The sequence below is a fragment of the Anopheles funestus genome, chromosome 3RL (assembly GCF_943734845.2).
Source record: "Anopheles funestus chromosome 3RL, idAnoFuneDA-416_04, whole genome shotgun sequence".
Taxonomy (NCBI): domain Eukaryota; kingdom Metazoa; phylum Arthropoda; class Insecta; order Diptera; family Culicidae; genus Anopheles; species Anopheles funestus.
Window position 1 is genome coordinate 46,584,004 of NC_064599.1, and position 21,488 is coordinate 46,605,491.

Below are 21,488 nucleotides of genomic sequence, written 5' to 3' on the forward strand. Positions count from 1 at the left end.
TTAAAAAAAATAATAAATCCATTTTTTCTATTTTATAATTAAGAGCTTTCCACGTAAGCTATTATAAACCTCAAATGTTATCATGTTACTAACACTAAGTGCTAATATTTCAAACTATTTACATTTGGAGAAATATGTTTTAAATTCAGAACGCGAAGAACAAGCAGGTTTTTTGACATAAATAGCAATTTCCAAACATAAATGTTTGGTTCTTCCTGAGGTATCTCGGCTGACGGTTGTCCCAGAAAACTTCCGAAAAAAAATGAAAACTCCCATATATCCTATAAATCCTTTGGCATACCCGGGTCAGGCGGTCATAGATATACGGAGAAACATTTATAAAAAATTAAAAAAAAACCAGAAGTTTTTTAAATTCTCAGCTAAATGGTATTTGTTGGACAACTAAAAACCCCATCTTTTTTAAAAGTTTCATGAAAATACAACGAGCAGATCAAAAGATATACGCTTTAAAATCCGAAAAAAATTTAAACCCCAAACAAATCGTATGGCCTACCCGGGTAGGCGGTCGTAGATATAAGGGGTATTAATCGAAAAAAATATTTTAAAAAATGGTAAACATATTTTTTTTTTTGCCTGGTTAGAACGGCCTGGCCGTATCAAGACTTATTTTACCACGTAGCAGGATAGTCAGTCCATGCTACGGGGGGACGGACCGGATGGGATTTGAACCCGGTCCTGCCGTGTGGACGGGCGCCGTTTATCACATGCACCAACGGGCCCTGGTAAAAATAGTTTTAAAATTTTTCTTTTTGTACGAAATGGAGAAAAACATGTTTTTCTAGGCATTTTAAAAATTTAAAGTCTGTACGACTTTCCTATAAAAAAATATTAAGAAATAAAAGTGCAAAACTTACTCAGGTAGGCGGTCATTGACAATAGGGTTAATGGAAAACAGACCACAATATTCTATTCAAAGTCCAAATTGAAGATTTTGTCAGCACGGCCCAAGTTTATGCGCCGTTTAAGATCATGCCAAGATTTACATGCTAACTGTGTACTGGGATTGTACTGTCAAGGTTTCTGTGTGCTTAATATGTCATATGTCAAAACTAATTCGTCATCGAGCCTGGCTCTGCACGCACTTTTTGTTTACCATTGGTGTAAGGCGCGTTTGTGATCGCGGCAAGAAAGAATTTACTGACTCCAAAACTCCATTAAATATAAGGATGGCATCAGAGCCGACTACCGCAGAGTTTTCTGCAAGTTCTGCAGGAAATAAACCAGCTAAGAATGGCCCCGTATGTATCATTGTTCTTGGAATGGCGGGATCAGGCAAAACTACTTTCGTACGAAAATTAGCTCAACACCGGCATAGGAATGGTTCCTTGCCTTACTTGATTAATTTGGATCCTGCATGTCACGAAACACCGTATCCAGTAAATATTGGTAACAAACGCATGGACATTGTTTAACCTAATATTGAACTGAAAATTGGCTTTTCATTTAACTAATTTTCAGATATACGTGACACGGTAAAATACAAGGAAGTGATGAAACGCTACAATCTGGGACCAAACGGAGGAATCGTGACAGCGTTGAACTTGTTTTCCACCAAATTTGGAAAAGTGGTCGAGCTGATTGAAAATGCGAAGGCAACGCATGAATACTGCGTCATAGACACACCAGGACAAATTGAAGTATTCACTTGGTCGGCATCAGGTACTATAATTACCGAAGCGTTGGCCACCGCTTTTCCGACCGTTATTGTATACGTAATGGACATTGTTCGTTCTACTAGCCCTACCACATTTATGTCCAACATGTTATACGCTTGCTCCATCTTGTATAAAGCGCGTTTACCTTTTATAATTGTCATGAACAAAATAGACATACAAGAGCACAATTTTGCGGTGGAGTGGATGCAAGATTTTGAAGCATTCCAGGAAGCACTTGCAAACGAAACAGCCTACGTGAGTAATCTCACTCGTACGATGTCGTTGACGCTGGATGAGTTCTACCGAAACTTGAAATCTTGTGGTGTTTCGTCAGTATCTGGAATTGGTTTCGAAAAGTTTTTCATGCTGATCAGCGAAGCAGTAAATGAATATGAAAAGTATAAGCTGCATGATTCAATTTTTTAAGCAACCTAACTGTATCCATATCTCTTTGTTTGCAGTGATTATAAACATGAGTACGATAGATTGCGTAAAGATAAATTGAACAAAAAAGAACACGAACAACTAACCACAAACGATGGCATGGGCGAAGAAGTGGCTCTGGGTAGTGAGAATACGGTTTCTTCTGTTCCAAATGATCCAATTTACCTAAAACACCCGGCAAATGAAAGCTCTGATGATGATGAAGGACATGAGTGTGATAGTTCGGTTGTGGCTGTGGGTAAGTCTATTAGATATAATTTTTCCTATAAGGAATGACGTTACACGTAGTATATTGTTTTTATGCGTATAAGCCAGGGGTCGGCAAAGTCCGGCCCGCGGGCCAAATCCAGCACGCTAGACGATTTGATTTGGCCCGCGAGAAAAATGTTATAGGGCTCACGAAGAACAAAATATTCAATTATCACGATATCAGATTATTTGTAGTCCTACGAATCCAAATCAACACCAACTATGTCGTATCTATCTACATTTTTTCGAAAAAAAAAATCATCTAATCTCTTGGGCAGAGACCCTGTATCCACATGTTTCAAGTATTTGGCCCGCAGTTTCACGTTAATTTTTACTGCGTGGCCCTTTTGGTGAAAACTCAGCCGACCCTTGGTATAAGCCTACCAGATTTTACCGCTACAACAAGTCGCATTATAAGGCAAACTAAAGAAACTGGACTAAATTTATTTAATTTGATTCTTGACCGCTAATGACAAAAACAAGAAGGTTTTACGATCAGTAATTTGTATTTAACCTTTTTTTTTATTTGATACATATTCCATAGGGGACGATGAAGCTGAAGAGATTAACTTCAATAATTTTATCCTTCAACACCGTCGACAACAGGCCGAAAAGCACCAAAAACAAAATAATAAATAAAGCCACAACACGAAGGTTCGACAAATCATCGCAAACATCTGGTTTAGCTTCAATTTTCAACACTGAAGTCTATTTTTGCCATTGTGTACACCTTTAGCTGCTCTGCGAAGGTGTCGATATCTTTTATATACTGGCAATTGTCATCTAACTGAACTTGAGAATCAATGTACTTTAGATGAAAATTCGTACCATCATATGTATCCATCTTGCTGGTAGGTAATGTTACGTTGTCCTCAGTAGGATTTTCATTTTTTCCAACGACCTGTACGCAAAGTTTTCTTCTACTGCCTGAATCCACCACTAAACGATGAAATAGTTGCGAAACGTCCACTTTTGATAATTTCTCGATTTGCTCTACTTCGAGCTTGTTGCGGTTGAATATGTACTCCTCCGTTGTGATTTCTCCCCAATGACGAGAAGCTTCATTTTTCAGCTCAGTATCAACAACCTGTTTTCTGTGCTTTAAGGATGTTTTCACAAGTTCAAAATCTTTCTCGGTCATTTCATTCAACACTTGCACAAAATGGTTATTGAATAATTCGATTCGCTCATCTATGTAACGGTAACTGAATTTGTTTTCTTGCGAATGTACCGTTATCGAAAATCCCAATATTCCAGCATTATCGCGCAGCGTAGTTGACACATCATAGCCCAGTTGTTCTTTGGTGCGCAACACATCAAACAGTGGTTCTTCCAACAACGAAACTAGTAATTCTAGGCAGGCGTGTAAAAATGGTGTAACTGGTCCTGCTTGATAGAAAGTTGTAGTTACAGTATTTACATCCCGTTCCCGGAAGTTGGAAACTCTCAGATAATTATCACCGACAGGAATTTCACGTGCCTTCGATTCAATGGTTTTTAGCTACAAAAAAATAACACTGGTGTTAGCAAAAATTCATAGCAGAGTGCTATTAAACAAGCTTACATCTTGAATTGGAGATCCGTTAAAATTGTTCAAAACTTTGTACATCACTTGTTGAGCCCCCTCTTTATGCATATTACCCTGCACAAGGGCTTGGATTCTCAAGCCCTTGAAGAAATCTTTTGCAAATTGACGTACATCGCTGGCTGTGAAATTTTTCATATGCTCAAATTTCTCCCACGTTGTCCAGTGGTTCAACTGCACTAGCTTCAAACGAACATCCCTATCAGGATTAAAGTTGAGAGAGTGTTGAATTATTCCGTTTTTAAGCGACTTCCAAATTCCAGCGACCGCCAGTACATTACCTATTTAGTTTATTAGGCTTCATCAGCTCGTTGTAGTATGCTTTCTCCAGTTTTACTTTAATCACATCGAATACGCTTTCTCGGAAAATTTCTGCAAATCGTCCCATCGTGGCCGAAATCTCATCCACTATGATGGGCAATTTTTCATTGTATCCATCAATTTTTAGCACCAGCCCCTTCTCAGCTGGATATAGCTCATAATTCAAACCCGCTACTTCGGCGGGGTACAGTTCCTCTGCTATTTGAAATTTAACCATCGATATAAAGAATCCTGCCAAAGCTGAGCTAGTGAAATGGAATAAAAGTAAGGATCATTAATAACGCCAAAAACAAGCAATTCTGAACAGCAATACCCAAAGGCTAGATTATCCATGGCTATCGGTGGGTATTATTACCTTCTTGGATTGTTGAATGGCAATGGAGAAATAATATAGAAATACATAAGCGCCAAAGGCAGTCTGAATTTGGTATCCTGGCGGAACCACAGTTCACACATATCATTTTCAACTATTTTCTCCGGATACAGTGGCACCTAAAAAGAAAGAAAAATAGTACTACTTTCAAATATGTCCTACCGATCCAATCCTTCATCCTACTTGTATTGAATCGTCTTCATCCGCTAGTATACTGAAGTTAGTCGAAATGTATTGATTTTTTTCCTGTAGTTGTATTTCTGGCATAGGTTCAGCTGTTTCCCACAACTGCTGCCATTCTTCTGGAACATCTGTCACAAAAAGGAATTACTATCTTTAATTAATAACCTGTGTGCATCAATTATTTAAATCTAGGGGAAATCTGTTGCACCATACCTAGTTCTACGTATTCAGTTCCAAACCAAGTCTCTGTACGGTTGTACGTAACATTCCTAAACGGTTTTGTAGATGATATCATAAGATTAAACTTTGGCTCATTCAAGTTGTTGATAATTGTCCATATTTCACTAGGATCATATTTGAAGTAAAGTTCCGAACCAGTGATAATATGTTCCGGTGGGTAGTATCGCATGTTAACAACCAACTCTTCTACATTATCACTTGCTTCTTTTTCTTTACGGTAACGAAAGGACGTTGCTTCCAGTTCTTGCAATTCTTTGAAAATCCATTCAACAGGTCCCTGGAACTTTAGTAAACGTATGAACGAGTAAACGGCTTTTAAAATTTGCTCGACATTTTGCAATCCATGGTCGGTCATAGTTATCGAAGTGGTGAACAGCGTGTAAAGAGAATTCTTCTCGAATCCTGAACTGGCACCCGTGTGCACATCTAGAGCTAACGAGCTGAGGAAACAGGCAGACAAAAACGGATTAATTTCGAAGCACGTAATTACCTAACGTGTTCGTGTACTTACTTCTTGCGAAGGTAGCTAGTTAAACTGTGTTTTCCCTCGAAGCCCATAACATACGAAATGTAATCAATTGCTTTTACATGGTAATCCTTTTAATCGATGAAAGAAAAATATATAAGTTATGCATGACGGTAACAAATTATTTCATTAATTTACCTTTACACAAGGCGGTAAACACCAGGTTATATCCAGTTGACACACGTCTGAAATGGGCTTGACCACATAAAGCTTATTGTAGTATTCCATTCTAAATGCGTTTGTTTCGTTGAACATTGATGATAAATTATCCGCCGGAAGCCAGTTCGAAGGAATGGCCGAAAAATACTTCACCGTTAGAGCCTCAAGTTCGTCTAGGCTCATCCGTGCTTGCACCGCAAAATGCATACGATGCGCAGAATAGTGTCGGCGTTGAAAGTTATGTAGTTCGGTATACAACTCGTCATCTGTGATATTTTTTTTCAACGTTTCCAAATTGCCCCACGAAAATAGACTGATCGGATGATCGTCGCGACCGAGCGATGCTACCAGCTGTTCGCGGGCTGAAGAAAAGCGATTTTTGTTCGTTTGAAACTCACTTTCTACGGCATCGCGTTCACGACAAACGGAATCGCGCAACATAAGTGGTTCCGTGAAAAGGCTGGCGAAACGGTCCAAAGCACCGTCTAAATGTGCTTCGTCAATTTCAAAATAGAATGTTGTTTCTTCCAAATCCGTTACTGCATTGTCAAAGCCGCCACATTTCTATAAAAATAGGAGTTTTGAAACTATTAGTTATGTGAACACCACGGGGAGGCCCGGGGGTGTATGTGATAAATGGCGCCGGTCCACACGGCAGGATCGGGAATCAAATCCCATTCGGACCGTCCCCCCGTAGCAAGGACTGACTATCCAGGCATGAGCCGGCATGACCTTAGAGGTCGTTACGCCAAGAAGAAGAAGAAGTGATGTGAACTATGTACGTACATACATACATATACTTACACTGATGTACGAATCGTATTCGTTTTCCCGGGGATACTTTTTGCTTCCCATAAAAATCATATGTTCCAGAAAGTGCGCAAGACCTTGTACGTGACGGGGATCGTTGAATGAACCAACACCAACGCACAGGGCGGCTGCAGCCAGTTTTTCGCCTTCAACTTCATCTATAATTATTGATTCATTAGCACTATTGCTGCTCTCATCGTCCGATTCGGTACGAAAACTCGTTTCACTTTTTGGCTGCTCATCATGATCCGCCTCATTCGATTCTTCAACATCAGATGATGCAGAACTACTTGCGGTACGAAGCCTGTTTCCATCAATTTCATACTGTTCCTGTTCAGGCTGAGCCACTGATTGATCCGTTGGGTCAGCTATCAACAGTGCGTGTAATCCGTTCGCTAGCAGTATAGACCTGCGATTGAATAATCCATCGTTATTGATTCGTCAATATGGTCATGTACATAAGTTGTGTAAAATGAATCAACCTGGTTGCCTACCTGTATTGCTTACGATCCGAAAATGAAGTTTCTGGCGGCAGCAGATAACTTACAAGAGGATGTATCGTTCGTGCATGGTCTTGTCTGTGGTCACTACTAGTGGAAGTATCACGCGAAAACATTTTGCTCGATGCGCTTGGTAGAAGTTGCTCGGTGTCTAACGCTGGTCGTTTGCGAGTCATTAACGATCCTCGTGGATTACGGCAAACCACACGTGCGAATAATAAACTTACAGCTACAACCAACAACATATGACCTGAGGAAGAAACAAGATAAAATAAATGTATAGCCTACATAGCCTTATAACTGATTTTGTCTACACATTCGTTCAAACACTGTTGACAAAAAAGGTTTGAAATTCATTTTCGTAAATATTCGCACATTTTTTACAAACCACCATCGTTTCAATATTTCCTTCCTCTCCGTGGGAAGACTAACGCACGAAACTTATGTTTTCTTGCTATTTTCCGTGACCAGACTGTGCGTACGGTAACCAGTTATGGTTGGTTTCTGCACAGCTGGTTTACCATATCTAACTGCCACTATCGCGAACGCCACAACTCGCTGCCTGTTAGCTATTGAAACACAACTACATCGCACGTTCTCTTTATTCGTGCCCAGTTTTGTTTCCCTTCACAGTTTTGCTTTGCGCCATCGGCACTTCCGCTATGAACAGCTGCATACTTGGCTACGTCCATTGTCGGTACCATATTTTTATTACTTATTCGCGATTTTCTAAGCTAACGGCAAAACTAATAAGTGAAAAGGGTAACATGAAATAAGCGCTATCGCAAATGGAGAATGTAAATACTTTAAGTTGATAGCGTACTATATAGTTTAAGCATATCTCTGATTCAATTCAAGCTTAATTTTCCAACCAATTCATGGTTTCGAACTTGGGCATCCAATGTGCGGTCGTCCTTTCGAGTCCTTGTATCATCTATTTAACTGCAACTGATCAGACGTCGTGTTGCATTACAAAAAACTAACGACTGTACAATCACTTTCCGAGCGAAATTGATGATAACGTTAAGGTGCTATACTCCTTACGATCCTACAGGTACGCTATCAGGTGGTGAAATTTATTACTAATTTGACAACCATAATATCACCATCGATTAATAGCATATGTATACAAAGCTCTTCGTTTTCCCTCTCCTTCATTTCAACTTTGGCATCATTTTGGAACCGCTACTTGTTGTTGCATTGCTTACAGTTGTCTTACCCGCAAGTCCACGCTTTCACTGTTCCTTTTCGATTACGCACAGTGAACTCGTGCACTGTGCATATCGTAAATGATGTGCAAGTAGAATTATAATCAGTACACAACTCACACGATGAATTTCTTTAATACGGAACGCAGAAATACGCTAAGCAAAACACATGTTTCCACGATCGACACACGCATTGCTATTCTGACAGCATCATTCAGTCAAATCATTGTTTATATTATTCTTAACCCTATTCTTGACAACCGGAAAATAACCCCTATTGGTGACAACCAAACTACCCGTACGCAGCTGCTAATTTTAAATTCAAATAAATTGAGCGCGCGTGTGACAATTAAGCATTCTGTTATTGATTAACTTTTTTGCTTCTAACTTACCTCGTTTGTTGAATTCATCTATTGAACTTTTTATTGGTATTAAGCGTTAACACGTTGTGTGCCACGCTTATTTTGGTGATGTTTCCTAGCAGGCCACGGCGTTTTTGTTTACAAATTGACTGTCTATCATTTTTGATAGACATGGCCCCCCAGGAAATGTAAATTTCAAACTGTTATTTCTCCGCGGAGATACCACATTTTTACAAAAAACCTTCGGCAAATATGCAGATTAGACTTTAATGAACCTAATTATATAATTGGTTTTCGGAAACCCTTAGTAAATTAATTTATAAAAATATATTTTTGGGATGCCTTTTTTCGAAAATTTTGACGTTTTGTTCATATTGCTATCTCTTGTGAAGCGCCGTTCCATCGTCTGTTGTTCAAGCATATATTTGTCTCACTCGCACTGCAGACGATCAAACGGCGCGACATAAGAGATAGCAATATGAACAAAACGTTAAGATTTTTCGAAAAAAGGCATCCCAAAAATATACTTTTATAAATTGATGGACTGAAGATTTGCGAAAACCAACTATGTAATTAGTTTCATAAAAGTCTTATCTTAATATTTGCCGAAGGTTGTAAGTAGAAAAGTGCAGCCACCGCGGAGAAATAACAGTTTGAAAATGATGACTACTGTCTATCAAAAATGATAGACATGGCCCCCCAGGAAACTTCACTGTCTATCAAAAATGATAGACATGGCACACAACGTGTTAAAGGTGATTTATGTTTTTTTTTTAAATTAAGAAATACGGATTGATTTCGTGTTGAAAGCACCTACTATTTTGCGCAATGACAGCTTTTAATTAAACTTTTAATTGTTCTTAAAAGTATAACGTCTTATATGAATTAGTATATTAGCCAGTATTTTGAATTACGGTCAAATACAACCTCACGCGGTAGTTTATTATTTGATTATGTTTCGTTTATTTGACTATCGGATCGACTCGCCGGCGCTGCTCTCTGCAATACACATTTACATCCCGGCAAGATCTTTCCGTCCAAATCACTACTTGACGTAAGGGAATGTCGTACTCGTACTCTGATCCGTTCGCGGGGTTCGTTGCCGGGAATTCAATGCCGTTTGTGAACGTTTTGAGCCGGACATGTGCCTTTCTACGTTCCTTAATTGTACATGAGCAGTGCGGTATATCAAGTGTTAAAAACTGTGTAAAACTTTATGTAAGAAAAAAATAATACGCTTCAAGGGAGCCGCATATGATCCGTTGAGTTGAAATAAATAACAAACAAAATTAGTTACTTCCAATAATGCATCGAAATCAAACCTAGTGGCATTATATCAGATAAACACAAACCACATTTTACATACAAACGTTATACATTTTACTTCACAAAAAAATACAACCTTTTCTTCATCATGTATATGCCGACCAGCCAATGTACATTTGCGCGAGATTGTCTATGTCTGTGGCTTCCTTAATCAGATGATCTACCTGCCCTTCAATCGATAGTGGCATGTGTGATAATTTTCCCTTTATCTTAACGTAACCCTTTAATCTTTCCTCAATGTTCAACACATTATGCATTGCCTGGGGGTCCGTTCGTTCCAAGTGACAATCCCGGCTGTTCGGTTCACCCTGACCTATATTTGCATTCCCAATCTTTCTCCAGGATACCATGGGATCGTATACGAAAGGCTTTAGGACAGACATGAAGGTTGACGCGTGCGTCTGTAATATTCTCAAAACTATTTCACAACACCGACGATACAGTCCTTCTACTCCAAGGGGTCCCATTGCATGGACCATATTGTGCGTTAAGCGAAACGGTACCAACTCTGGGATCGTAAACGTTTCTCCTCGATTAAATAAGCAATTAAAATCCACGTGCACCGTGTCACCATTAGTCGAGTCAAATAGAATATTTTCGCCATGTCGATCGCCAAGTCCTAGAATGTAGCCCACCATCGAAATGACTGCTGTAGTTTTTATGTACGATGAACGAGCTTGAAACCAGTTATTAGGATTGGGAAAACAGTCCCGAAACCATTCTCCAAACATTGGTGGATGACTAGGGACAAGAGTGGATTCAAATGCTTGCCGTTTTTTTGCCAGCGGTTCTGAACGTTCAAACGCGAATTTTCGTAACTCTGTCACTGTCATTCCCAGTCCACGCTGTTTGTAGTATGTACACACAATACCGCGAAATGGGTTCAAGTTCGATATCCATTCTATTATGCCGCACTCTTCATTCAACGGCAACACTGCATACGTGCGTATGTACAATCTTCGAAACTTAGCGTCTGGGTCTTGTGCTAGATATTGCTTAACAACCGCATTGAACTCCATCAATCGGAAGTCTTTTCTTAGATCATCTTTAGGTTTCAGCATCATTGTATACAGTTTTCCATTATGTCCGCGAAGTGCAATTTTACGAGGCTTTTGCAGGGAGAATAACACCGTCAGCTCCTCCTCAATTCCTGCAATATATATCGCATTCGTAGGATACGGCTGAAAGTTCATTCCACTATTTTTGTTCAGCACTAGCTGCATGCATTTTTCAATAGGAATTATAACGCTGGAAAAGTTTTTATCAGCCAACAGTTTGGGTAACGCTTTTACTAACGAAGAGACTGTAATTTTCATCGTATTACTATTCCGAATGCCACGCGCAGGTCCTGCGATTTCTTTGTTAGTAAGCTCGATAAGACGTTCCGCCAACTCATTGAAGTCTTTTATCAACTTTTGCATATTTTCCACCTGGAGTAATTGACGATCGTTAAATATCTCTACACATCGTCGCACTCGGTTGGTGTAGGATGATTTATACACACTAAGCATCATCCATAATGTTTGCTGTGGATAGTTGAGTAGTAATTTAACAATAATTCCTTTTAGCACGTGGAATGTCTCCTGTGAGGGGTGGGCAACTCTACTTATTAGCTGGGAGAAAGCGGTGAAAAAGAAATATGGCGACAATGTGTCTTTGAATTTGTTGGCCAACTTATTCATAGACTGTGCAATCTTGCGACTCATGATGGCACCAGTACTAGAAACCTCTTCAGATTTTTGGACAGCCTTAGCAGTAGAATCGAGCCAAATACTTAGAATTCGAGGCATAGATTGATAGATGTAGCTTGATCCAAACATCATCGATTTCCCATAACATTTCATTACGTCAAACATCATTTCCCAACAGTTTGCCGAGTTCTGTTCGCCTGCAGGGCTAGAGCTGTACAATTTATCAATATACTGGCCTAACTGCACTAATGCAATTTCACTTTCCGGGTTTACATCTAACGCTTCTTTGAAATAGCGTCGATTCAGAGTTGCTGATATATTCGAAGCTTCTGCATTGTATGACGCAATGAGCCGTTTTCCTTCTGCGTATATCAAACGAAGATCTTTCGGAATCGTTTTCAAATTATTCGTATCTGTTGAACAAGAAGCAACATCGCCAAGTATTTCATTAACTCCTCGCTCAAGAACTTTCAATGCACCTGTCATATCGCGTCGGTCCCACAACAGCTTCGCATTTTTTATGAAAAGATCAGGAGGGCGATAACTTTCCGCGTGTAGAATGTATAATAGCGCCTGCTGATACATATTGGCTCGCGATGCTAGTTCGGTGCTCTTCATCCAAAGCTTTCCGATTGTCTGATCTATCAGCTGGCGAAGTTGTTTCACATTGTTCTCATTATCGTTTGGCTTCCAACTGATTGCATCTATAGTTTGCCTTATTTCCTTCAGCAGTATACGCCTCAGGCTAATGATTGGTTCTATTGTGGTTGCATTCGGTTGCAATACCTCAAGTCTGGTATTCAGATTATTGACAAGGTTCTGGACATCGTCATATAGAGTGGCTGCTCTATTACAATCATCGGCCATAGTGCAATGTACAGAGCGTAGATTCTGCATAATATGGCCACACTTGGCGAACTCATGAATAATGTGTAGCTTTAACACCTGATCATAACGGCTTTCATATGTACCCAGCTGTTCATCGAATGGTCGGGAGCTGATACGTTCACTACAGCTACCTTGCACTACATGCAGCCTTGCACGTTCTATTTCGGAGCAAAATCTTTCATAATTCGTTTGCCGGAAAGCAATTATTAATGAACCACAAATAACTCCCCAATGTCGTTCCTCACCATCGATAGCTCCGCTCAACTGGTCAGCCTGTCTTTGAACGATCAATTCCTCGAGCTCTTCAAATCTTCCAAGTCGGTACAGTGGTTCCGCTTGTATGTCCAGCAGAGGCTTATGCAGAGCTGTATCATGATATCGAACAAGCAAACTTTCCGCTAACAGTAATGCTGTTTCCGGTTGGTCGAGTCTTAGATAACACTCAATCATACTATTCACATATTCGAGACTAGGGGCTTGCTCTTCAACACTAGTTAACTGCAACAATCGTTCATAGCAGGCCACTGCTTCTTGTAACCGTCCAGTAGCGTTGTGATAAAGAATCAGCTCTTGCAGCGTTGGCTCCGTTGCTTTCAAGGCCATCACACCCTCCACTGAATCAGTATCACCGAGACGTGAAAAAATTTCACTCAAGAATGATAATTTATCCTGCAGTTTTTTACCCTTATCTTCACCCGTCAAGCTGTACTCTACATATTGCAGAGCTCGTGCATATTCTTGGCATTTGAAATTCACTTGCGCCAATAGATCGCTATCAAATGTCTTCAGAAACGTATCAACTAACTCAAACTCGTGTTGATTTTCTGGAAGGTTATCGCTGCTTGCTATCACTTCTTTAAGGTGCTGTCGTTTCCATCGTTCGAGAAAATCGAACAAACCAAATGCATACTTCGCGCATTGCAACGCTAGATCTTTGCTAGAAGAGTCATACTGCTCTTGAGTTATGCAGACGACCGATTCTCCCACAGTATTGGTTGCCACATCTTCTAAGTCGTTTCGTTCGTCCACTGCAGATATGGTGGAAACACTTTCGGAATGAGCTATGGCTGCGAGAAATACTGTATGCAGTTCTTCTGCTATTCGATTCCTTGATTCGTTTCCACTGCTGAGTTGTAGTGAATGAAGTAGTACGTATGGTAGCATCATCAAAAGAGTTGCTCTATCGCAGCGCAAGCTTGGCTTGAAAGCTCGCAGAAGATTGCGAGTGGATTCACGTGTTATGCTTTCTATCATTTGTGACGCCCATCGGTAACACCATTCATGGCTCGAAAGAATATAGTTGAATACGGGATGGACCATCGATAGTGACGCTCGTGATACTGTTGTATAACAGGACGTTAATAATGGTTCCATGATTGGACGCAATCGTTCTGGTATAGTTTCCCACACTTCACGTTTTTTTTCTGCTGTCGGTGAAACACCTCTTTCATTCAGTATTTCCTGTATAGCGAGAGAAAAACTGTCGACGAATTTGGAATCCTTTTGGCGTTGATATGCTCGGCACAGTTCGCGTAGCGCGATGATGGCAAAACTATCTGAATGAATGCTTAATGCGAACCCTAATCCCGTTGGAGCATAATTCGGTGGTAAATGACTCGGTGCAAGAGCGCCCAGCTCGCCCAGACATTCTGCAGCTCTTTGTTGAAGGATCGTGTCCTGCTCACAGAGTCCGCGTATAAACGTATCTACCATTGTAGCTATAGTGTTAAGGCCCATTGTTTGGTGTTGACCCAAAATAGCTTCATTTATCTCAGCACGGCTGGTTTCACAAAGTCTGCATAGGTAGGCGAGAGCGTATGCTCGTATCTTTAAATTTTCATGATTGCAATGACGAATCAGCTCCTCAAGGTGAAATACAAATTGATCGCTTCCATCTGTATGATCATGCTTCTGAGTACGTGATGCTACAATTTTTTTAATGTCATTCGCGACATTCGTGTCTTCAAGAAAGAATAGATCGCCGAAATGATTCCCCAGCAGACTATTATTCTCTATAACCAGGTACCGAAAAATATATCCAATATCTTCCGGGTACGAAAGAAGCAATGGTTCCAGTGTCACAAATATTGTACTTAATAGTGAACCTAGCTGACGCACATCGACTGTGCATATGAAAATACGCCACGTATTTACGCAAATTTTAGTCAGCGCCGTTGCTTCTGGTAGCGCTAATGCAGTTCGTAGCACAGCAATTATTTTGAATCGAAATGGTGTTATATGTTCCCCGCCTAGTAAACGTATAATATCGCCAAGACTGAGCAGCGCCAGACGTTTGAAAAATTTCTCTCCATCAGGATTGACAAGAGTTGCCTCCAAGTTGGTCAGTACACCTAGAAATCGCTCTGCAATGTATTCTGCAATTCGTGCTGTTGATACCTCATCGATTTCGCTGTCTTTGGATAGTAAACTACGAAATGCGTGCATAACGCATTCTGCGCTGATATGATAGTATATCAAAACTTCAGATACCGTCCGCTGCAATGAAAAGAAGAGAAAAGAAGAGTAATAAAAAATATATATCATACTCACGAACATCACAGGATTTACCCCCACAGGATTAGGATATTTTATTCACAGGATTGGATATTTACGTAAAAATATGATTATATATAAAATGTTATACAATCATTAGAGTGACACACACGAGCTTAAATGAAAAGTTTCTTATTACTCACCTTAATATCCGAATGAAGCAAATGGAAGAAACTGTTGCCGGTAAGCTTCATGATGTAGTCGATGCATTTGTTCGTAACTTCCACAGATTCGCTAATAAACAGGTACGTGTAAATCGTCAAGAATGATATAGATAATATTGCCACCAAATCTTTCCGCATGATAATCGCTACTTCACGCAAAAGAGCCTCACATTTTGGCAGTCGAAGACACCAAGGTAACAGCATCGCCATGATGATTTTATAATGCTTACCAACAAAATCAACCGGATCTCTACATTCGAATGTATGGCTTACAATGTTCATCGATTGGTGCAGACTAATTTCTGCAAGAATATAATTGCTAACGGCAATGCCAATCATTTGTTTGATGATATCATGGCGATACCATGAAAGAATTTTCCATGGACTTGTATCTTGTCTTGCGCATATTTCTGCAATCGCAAATGAGGCTTCATGTGTAACATGTGATTCCGGATGCATCAATAGAAAAATCATCATTCGCACGCAGTGAAATAATACTTCCTTAGATTCATCCGATACTCTATTGATTGTAGCACGGTAATGGGCATCTGCAAACTCCACAATCATTCTTACTACGACCATTTGATGGGTATGATCCGTTTTCGTCGTGATGCAATGTTTCGTAGCAAGCAATAACTGCTCGATCAATCTGGTTACACTCTTTTCATACTGGTCCGGTTCGTTGTTCAGTTTGGTGGTGAGAGTTTGTACGATCGACGGAATGTGCATGCCGATTTGTTCACATACTTTTGTTGAATTGCTTCTGAATAAACACATCCAAAATGATACTAGCTTCTCATCCATCATACATGCGAACGAATGTTTCAATGCACTAGGAAGGAGATTTGCCCAGGCCAATAAAATTGATTCTTCATTTGTGTTAATTGTTTTCAATAGTGCCATTCGCATATGGGATTCCACATCAATAGACTTCCCTTGTGAAAGCAACTGCTTCGAGTCTGCTTTAAGGTAACAGCCATTACAACGTGTGATAGATTCTGGTGGCTGACTACATTCACAACATTGAAAGATACGATTATTTTCCGTTGTCTGGTACACATGGAAACGTTGGTTTTCATCGGAACGAATGCAACAAAGCAAATTCCAGACTGCGAGCATAACCACTAATGCTTCTGTATCATCATTATTAGTGGGTAATAGCGGAACAAACACATTTTCAAATAATACCTTCAAATCAAGTTTGGAGGACAATACTAGCAAATTAAAACCCTGCAGAAGTGTTCGTTTCAATGCAGTGCAATCATTCGACTTGACGATGAACATCAGCAGCGACGTCAACTGTTCTTTTAGGCAACTATTTACTACTTCATCGTGAAGATTTTTGGCTTGCAATTTACATAGCTGCAACAGTGCGTAGTGACAATGTGGATCATCGTTCATATGTGGGTTCCATTGTTGCTGTGAGTTCCTTGCATTGTTAATAGTTTTCTTGAATGGTTCAAATAGAACTTGAAGTAAGGTGTGTTGTTGGTTTGCGGTTAGCAATTGGCAATCGCTTACATGAATTATGTCAACGATTGCATTGAAGAGATCCGTTGGCCTATCGCCGATTTTTTCTACCACAAACGCCGCATCCAAGAGCGATAGTTTCGATTCAAAAAACAGCAACTGTTGATCATTCATTTCATTATTATCATCACTGTTGGAGGATATGTTCTGAGTGCTTAATTTATAGATAACGTTATTGGCTATCGTCAAAGCACGCTCCAATAGGTTGATGTTATGTACCATTCTTTCCAACAGGATACTCCATATGCTGCTCACCAGACGTACCGATATTTTGTGAACGGAAATCGTTTTCGGTTCGTTTGAATTAGATTGTGCGTTATGGATTTGTTTAAAAATTTGTTTCGCCATGATTTCTTCAAAATCTTTGTTTTTGATACATTTAAGGAAGTCTGCATAACTAACACCGGTATCGAATGATGGACTCAGTTTCTCTAGGAACGTCAGCATTTGTCGTTGCAATTCAATAATTGTTGTTACATGAAGTTGTTGGAAATCTTTACTTTTGTTCAGCAACTCTGTTGTAACCGTGCTTATTTTGTGCGACCATTTTCGTTCAATCGGCGGCGAAAGTTGTTGGCTATTAATAGCGGTATATAGTTCTGTTAATACTTGCAAAAAATGTTCCACTTCTCGATTATTCACAAGTCTACCCGTATACCATGTATTGATTCGGCTTAACGCAACAGCTATCAAGCTCATCATATGGGAAGTTTGCTGCAAAGATAATCCGCAGTATAATGCCTGATTGTTGTGGTGGAAATATCCTTGGAAAAATTTGACGCACAAATCTTTCTCTTTTAGGTTGCCCAACGACAACGTTTTCAGCACTGCATTTATGCTATCGTTTACAGTTTGGGTTGATGCTTCGTCTTGCTGGGTAACTATCATGGTCATGGATTCAGTTATGGCATGTAAACAATGCATACGAATCATACGACAGCGTGCCTTGGTGTTGATTTCTATTTTTTCAGACTGGTAGTCACCGCCATGTATAGTGCTGTTGCTAAAAACGTCATAAAATTTGTGAATCGTGTTTTTACAACCATGCTGCTGACCATCGTTCATTTGATCTAATAGTTCAATAAATTCCATAGTAATTTCTAGGGCCAACCATCGCTGTTTAATAAAACATGCCTTCATTATTTCCTTTTGTAAACTTATGTAGCTTTCAGATATGCTGTAATGGAGAAACGAAGCAATGTATGTTAGTGAACGTCCGGGCACAGTATCACTTGAATGTTTCACAGTTTTCTTCCTACCTTTCATAGACTTCCAATGACGCTATCCTGAGCAACTGGTACATAAGCCAGTAAACAAAACCACGACATTTCTGTCGTTCAGCCTCCGTTAGCAGTGTCTTCGGGAACAGACCAGGATCATCGTACGTAATATCCGTTCGAATCATGTTCAGAATTTTCTCCAGATGTGATCCATGATCATTTACGATGTCGGTAAATGTAACCACTAACGTTTTCCACATACTTTCTGTATCTTCTACCGAATATCGCTTTTCAGGCGTTGTCTCCATCTTGCTGAGTGAGTTTTGTAGATGTGCTTAAGCGAACAAAGGACAACACTTTTAGCCAAAACAGACGGGGATTTGGCTATTTGGTAGACGATTTGTATCAACAACGAACAAACATTCATTTAATCACGCGCGGGAAATGTTAGTTGTCACAATTCCGATGGTAAACAAGCGCGTTTTTCCTGTTGTCAATTGTGACATATGTCACATCCAACATCGATGTCCGAAAACTGCTGGAAAAGGATAATTGCGGAATGGGGAGCTGTCATTTTTGCTTCTCGCAGAACAGCAAAAGTCCTAATTGCATCTTTTCATAATAATTGTGTTTGAACAACTTACTACTAACCTTCGCGTTTGTTGGTATTGCATGATGACTGACGTTCTTAACAATGTTCACAACTCCGATAAAGTTTCCGCCCTCATCAAGGAAGCCGAATGTCTTAAGACAAAACTGGAAGAGGAACGGCAGAAGTTAAACGATGTGGCTCGTAAGTTGTCGCTTATTGATCGGCCGTGTGGTTTTGATGCAGAATCAACTCTCAATATTTTATTTCTTTCAGTGTCATCTGTGGCCGAACGTTTGGAAATGATAAGTTATTTAAACATTAAACCACGCCGTGTTCTCAAAGGTCACCAGGCAAAGGTGCTGTGTTCAGATTGGTCTCCGGACAAAAGGCATATCGTTTCTTCATCACAAGATGGCAAGTTAATTATTTGGGATGCTTTTACTACCAACAAAGAGCACGCAGTTACGATGCCTACCACATGGGTCATGGGATGTTCATACGCACCTTCTGGTAATCTTGTTGCGTGCGGGTATGTATATTAAAGAAATGGTGGTTTTTTTTCTAAATTATGGTGACACTGGAGATCCATCGATTATCGAATGGTTTGTTTTTAGTGGACTAGACAATAAGGTGACGGTTTACCCAATTGCACTCGAAGAAGACATTTCATCCAGGAAGAAAACAGTGGGAACTCACACGAGCTACATGTCCTGCTGCATTTTTCCCAATTCGGATCAACAAATTTTAACTGGTAGTGGAGATTCTACATGTGCTTTGTGGGACGTAGAATCTGGACAGCTGTTGCAAAGCTTTCACGGCCACACAGGGGACGTAATGTCAATCGATTTGGCTCCTAATGAAACGGGAAATACCTTTGTATCGGGCAGTTGTGATAAGATGGCATTTATATGGGATATGCGATCAGGCCATGTTGTGCAATCATTTGAAGGGCACCAGTCTGACGTGAACAGCGTAAAATTTCATCCCAGTGGCGATGCCATTAGCACTGGATCTGACGATAGTACAGTAAGTTATGCAGAAGTTTACGGATTCAGAATACCTATGACTAGTGGTTAAATTCTATTTTTCTTTTACAGTGTCGTCTGTTCGATATGCGAGCCGACAAAGAAGTCGCCGTTTTCAGCAAAGATAGCATCATTTTTGGAGTAAATTGCGTCGATTTTTCTGTGAGCGGTCGTCTTTTATTTGCCGGATATAATGATTACACCGTAAACGTTTGGGATACTCTTAAAGCGCAGCGTGTATGTCTGCTGTATGGACACGAGAACAAAGTTTCTTGTCTTCAGGTATCTCCGGACGGTACTGCATTGTCCACAGGCAGTTGGGACTACACACTGAGAGTAAGGTGGTCATGCAAATATGACTTGGAAACTAGGTATATGATCTCTTTTTTCTTGTTGCAGATTTGGGCTTAAGCTGGATCTCATAAACAACAAAATTACAGTATTACTATTTAAAAGCGCTCTGATTGTGAAAAATTATGCCACATCTATGCTTAACATAAACCAAATCCTAATATGATACAAAAATTATTCGATGTTAGCCAAACAGAAGAAATTAATGAAATGGAAAACCAAATATTAGCTATATATTGGATATTAGCTATATTCCAAATATTGGATATAAGGGTAATTTCGACGTTTTCGTGTTGTGTCTTTTAGTTTCATATTTAATTCGTTGCTTTTCAAGATAAAGTTACCAGTGTATTGTTCAAGTTATCAAAAAATAGATCATGGTTCGTAAGATCGTAATAAATCATAATATGATTGACATTTTCAAACATATTCCTTATTTTCCTTTTGATGCGGTTCGAATCTACAATTAACAACACATAAATGAGAGTTGACATTTTTATTCACATTAGAATGACCTTTTAGGGTAAATAGTCAGAAATCTAAAAAATAGAAGATAACAGCAAGAACATTATCGAAAGAGTTAATTTAAGTCGTGTAATATAGCAAATTGAGAATAAATCGATTTATAGCTTTTATTGTTTAATATAGCTACATTTTAAGCAACTCCATATTTCTACTATTTTTCTTGCCATAACGACCAGGCCATACCTACTATTTTGCTGCCACATACATCCCCGAACCTCACCTCTAACATTGCATGTCACAAGTATATCTGAAATCATGCCAACCCTCAATTTTAATCCTACGAACTACATGGAAAGGCTTAAGAAGTACACATCACACATGTATGCCGACGAAAACAACCAAATCCAAGATGTCTTGAGAGTTGTAGAATATAGGAGGACTGTATTATAAAGAAACAAACTAAACATACGTTTAATTGTTGGTTTGCTACCAATATAAACATCGTCTCAGTGACGTCACACTGATGAAAAATTACTGCAGCTTCGATGTTCTGAAAAATATTATCAAGCGCCATCTATTGAGTCCTATGATGCTAAATTTAATAAAACAAAATATACCTACCTGCCCATATAAACATCGTCTCAGTGACGTCACACTGATGAAAAATTACTGCAGCTTCGATGTTCTGACAAATATTATCAAGCGCCATCTATTGAGTCCTATGATGCTAAATTTAATAAAACAAAATATACCGACCTGCCCATATAAACATCGTCTCAGTGACGTCACACTGATGAAAAATTACTGCAGCTTCGATGTTCTGACAAATATTATCAAACGCCATCTATTGAGTCCTATGATGCAAAATTTAATAAAACAAAATGTACCTACCTGCCCATATAAACATTGCATCAATGACGTCACAGTTATGAAAAATTACTGCAGCTTCGATGTTCTGATAAATATTAACAAGCGCCATCTATTGAGTCATATGATCGCAGAATGAATCAGCGGTACTGCTGATCATATCAAGAAAAGCATAATTTC

At 39.5% G+C, this 21,488-nt stretch overlaps 4 protein-coding genes across 8 annotated transcripts; 2 read left to right on the forward strand and 2 right to left on the reverse strand.

Annotated features, from left to right (window-relative positions):
- The first annotated feature begins 1,086 nt into the window (after positions 1 to 1,086).
- On the forward strand, positions 1,087 to 3,036 carry LOC125768106 (GPN-loop GTPase 1). Its single transcript, XM_049435325.1, has 4 exons — positions 1,087 to 1,407; positions 1,480 to 2,074; positions 2,138 to 2,358; positions 2,914 to 3,036. The coding sequence occupies exons 1-4, from the start codon at positions 1,188 to 1,190 to the stop codon at positions 3,006 to 3,008; spliced, it is 1,131 nt and encodes a 376-aa protein (XP_049291282.1). The 5' UTR covers positions 1,087 to 1,187; the 3' UTR covers positions 3,009 to 3,036.
- Positions 2,857 to 8,507, reverse strand: LOC125768102 (nardilysin-like). Of its 5 annotated transcripts, XM_049435317.1 has the most exons (12): positions 7,890 to 8,253; positions 7,442 to 7,812; positions 7,061 to 7,316; positions 6,561 to 6,975; positions 5,736 to 6,320; positions 5,583 to 5,668; positions 5,045 to 5,511; positions 4,832 to 4,959; positions 4,631 to 4,767; positions 4,236 to 4,520; positions 3,934 to 4,153; positions 2,857 to 3,870 (listed from the first exon to the last, which is right to left on the reverse strand). In XM_049435317.1, exons 2-12 carry the CDS (start codon positions 7,458 to 7,460, stop codon positions 3,058 to 3,060), a joined length of 3,411 nt encoding a protein of 1,136 aa, XP_049291274.1. In that variant the 5' UTR covers positions 7,461 to 7,812; positions 7,890 to 8,253; the 3' UTR covers positions 2,857 to 3,057. The 5 variants fall into 5 exon arrangements, with proteins under 5 accessions (XP_049291274.1, XP_049291276.1, XP_049291277.1 ...); XM_049435319.1 differs by lacking the exons at positions 7,442 to 7,812; positions 7,890 to 8,253 and adding an exon at positions 8,286 to 8,507; XM_049435320.1 differs by lacking the exons at positions 7,442 to 7,812; positions 7,890 to 8,253 and adding an exon at positions 8,275 to 8,507.
- A 1,485-nt stretch (positions 8,508 to 9,992) lies between these two features.
- LOC125768101 (serine/threonine-protein kinase ATR) lies at positions 9,993 to 18,483 on the reverse strand. The gene is made up of 3 exons (XM_049435316.1): positions 18,048 to 18,483; positions 15,238 to 17,965; positions 9,993 to 15,037 (listed from the first exon to the last, which is right to left on the reverse strand). The coding sequence occupies exons 1-3, from the start codon at positions 18,314 to 18,316 to the stop codon at positions 10,049 to 10,051; spliced, it is 7,986 nt and encodes a 2,661-aa protein (XP_049291273.1). The 5' UTR covers positions 18,317 to 18,483; the 3' UTR covers positions 9,993 to 10,048.
- An 81-nt stretch (positions 18,484 to 18,564) lies between these two features.
- On the forward strand, positions 18,565 to 20,401 carry LOC125768107 (guanine nucleotide-binding protein subunit beta-5). Its single transcript, XM_049435326.1, has 5 exons — positions 18,565 to 18,801; positions 18,874 to 19,129; positions 19,215 to 19,626; positions 19,698 to 19,961; positions 20,025 to 20,401. The coding sequence occupies exons 1-5, from the start codon at positions 18,681 to 18,683 to the stop codon at positions 20,034 to 20,036; spliced, it is 1,065 nt and encodes a 354-aa protein (XP_049291283.1). The 5' UTR covers positions 18,565 to 18,680; the 3' UTR covers positions 20,037 to 20,401.
- Positions 20,402 to 21,488: the final 1,087 nt, after the last annotated feature.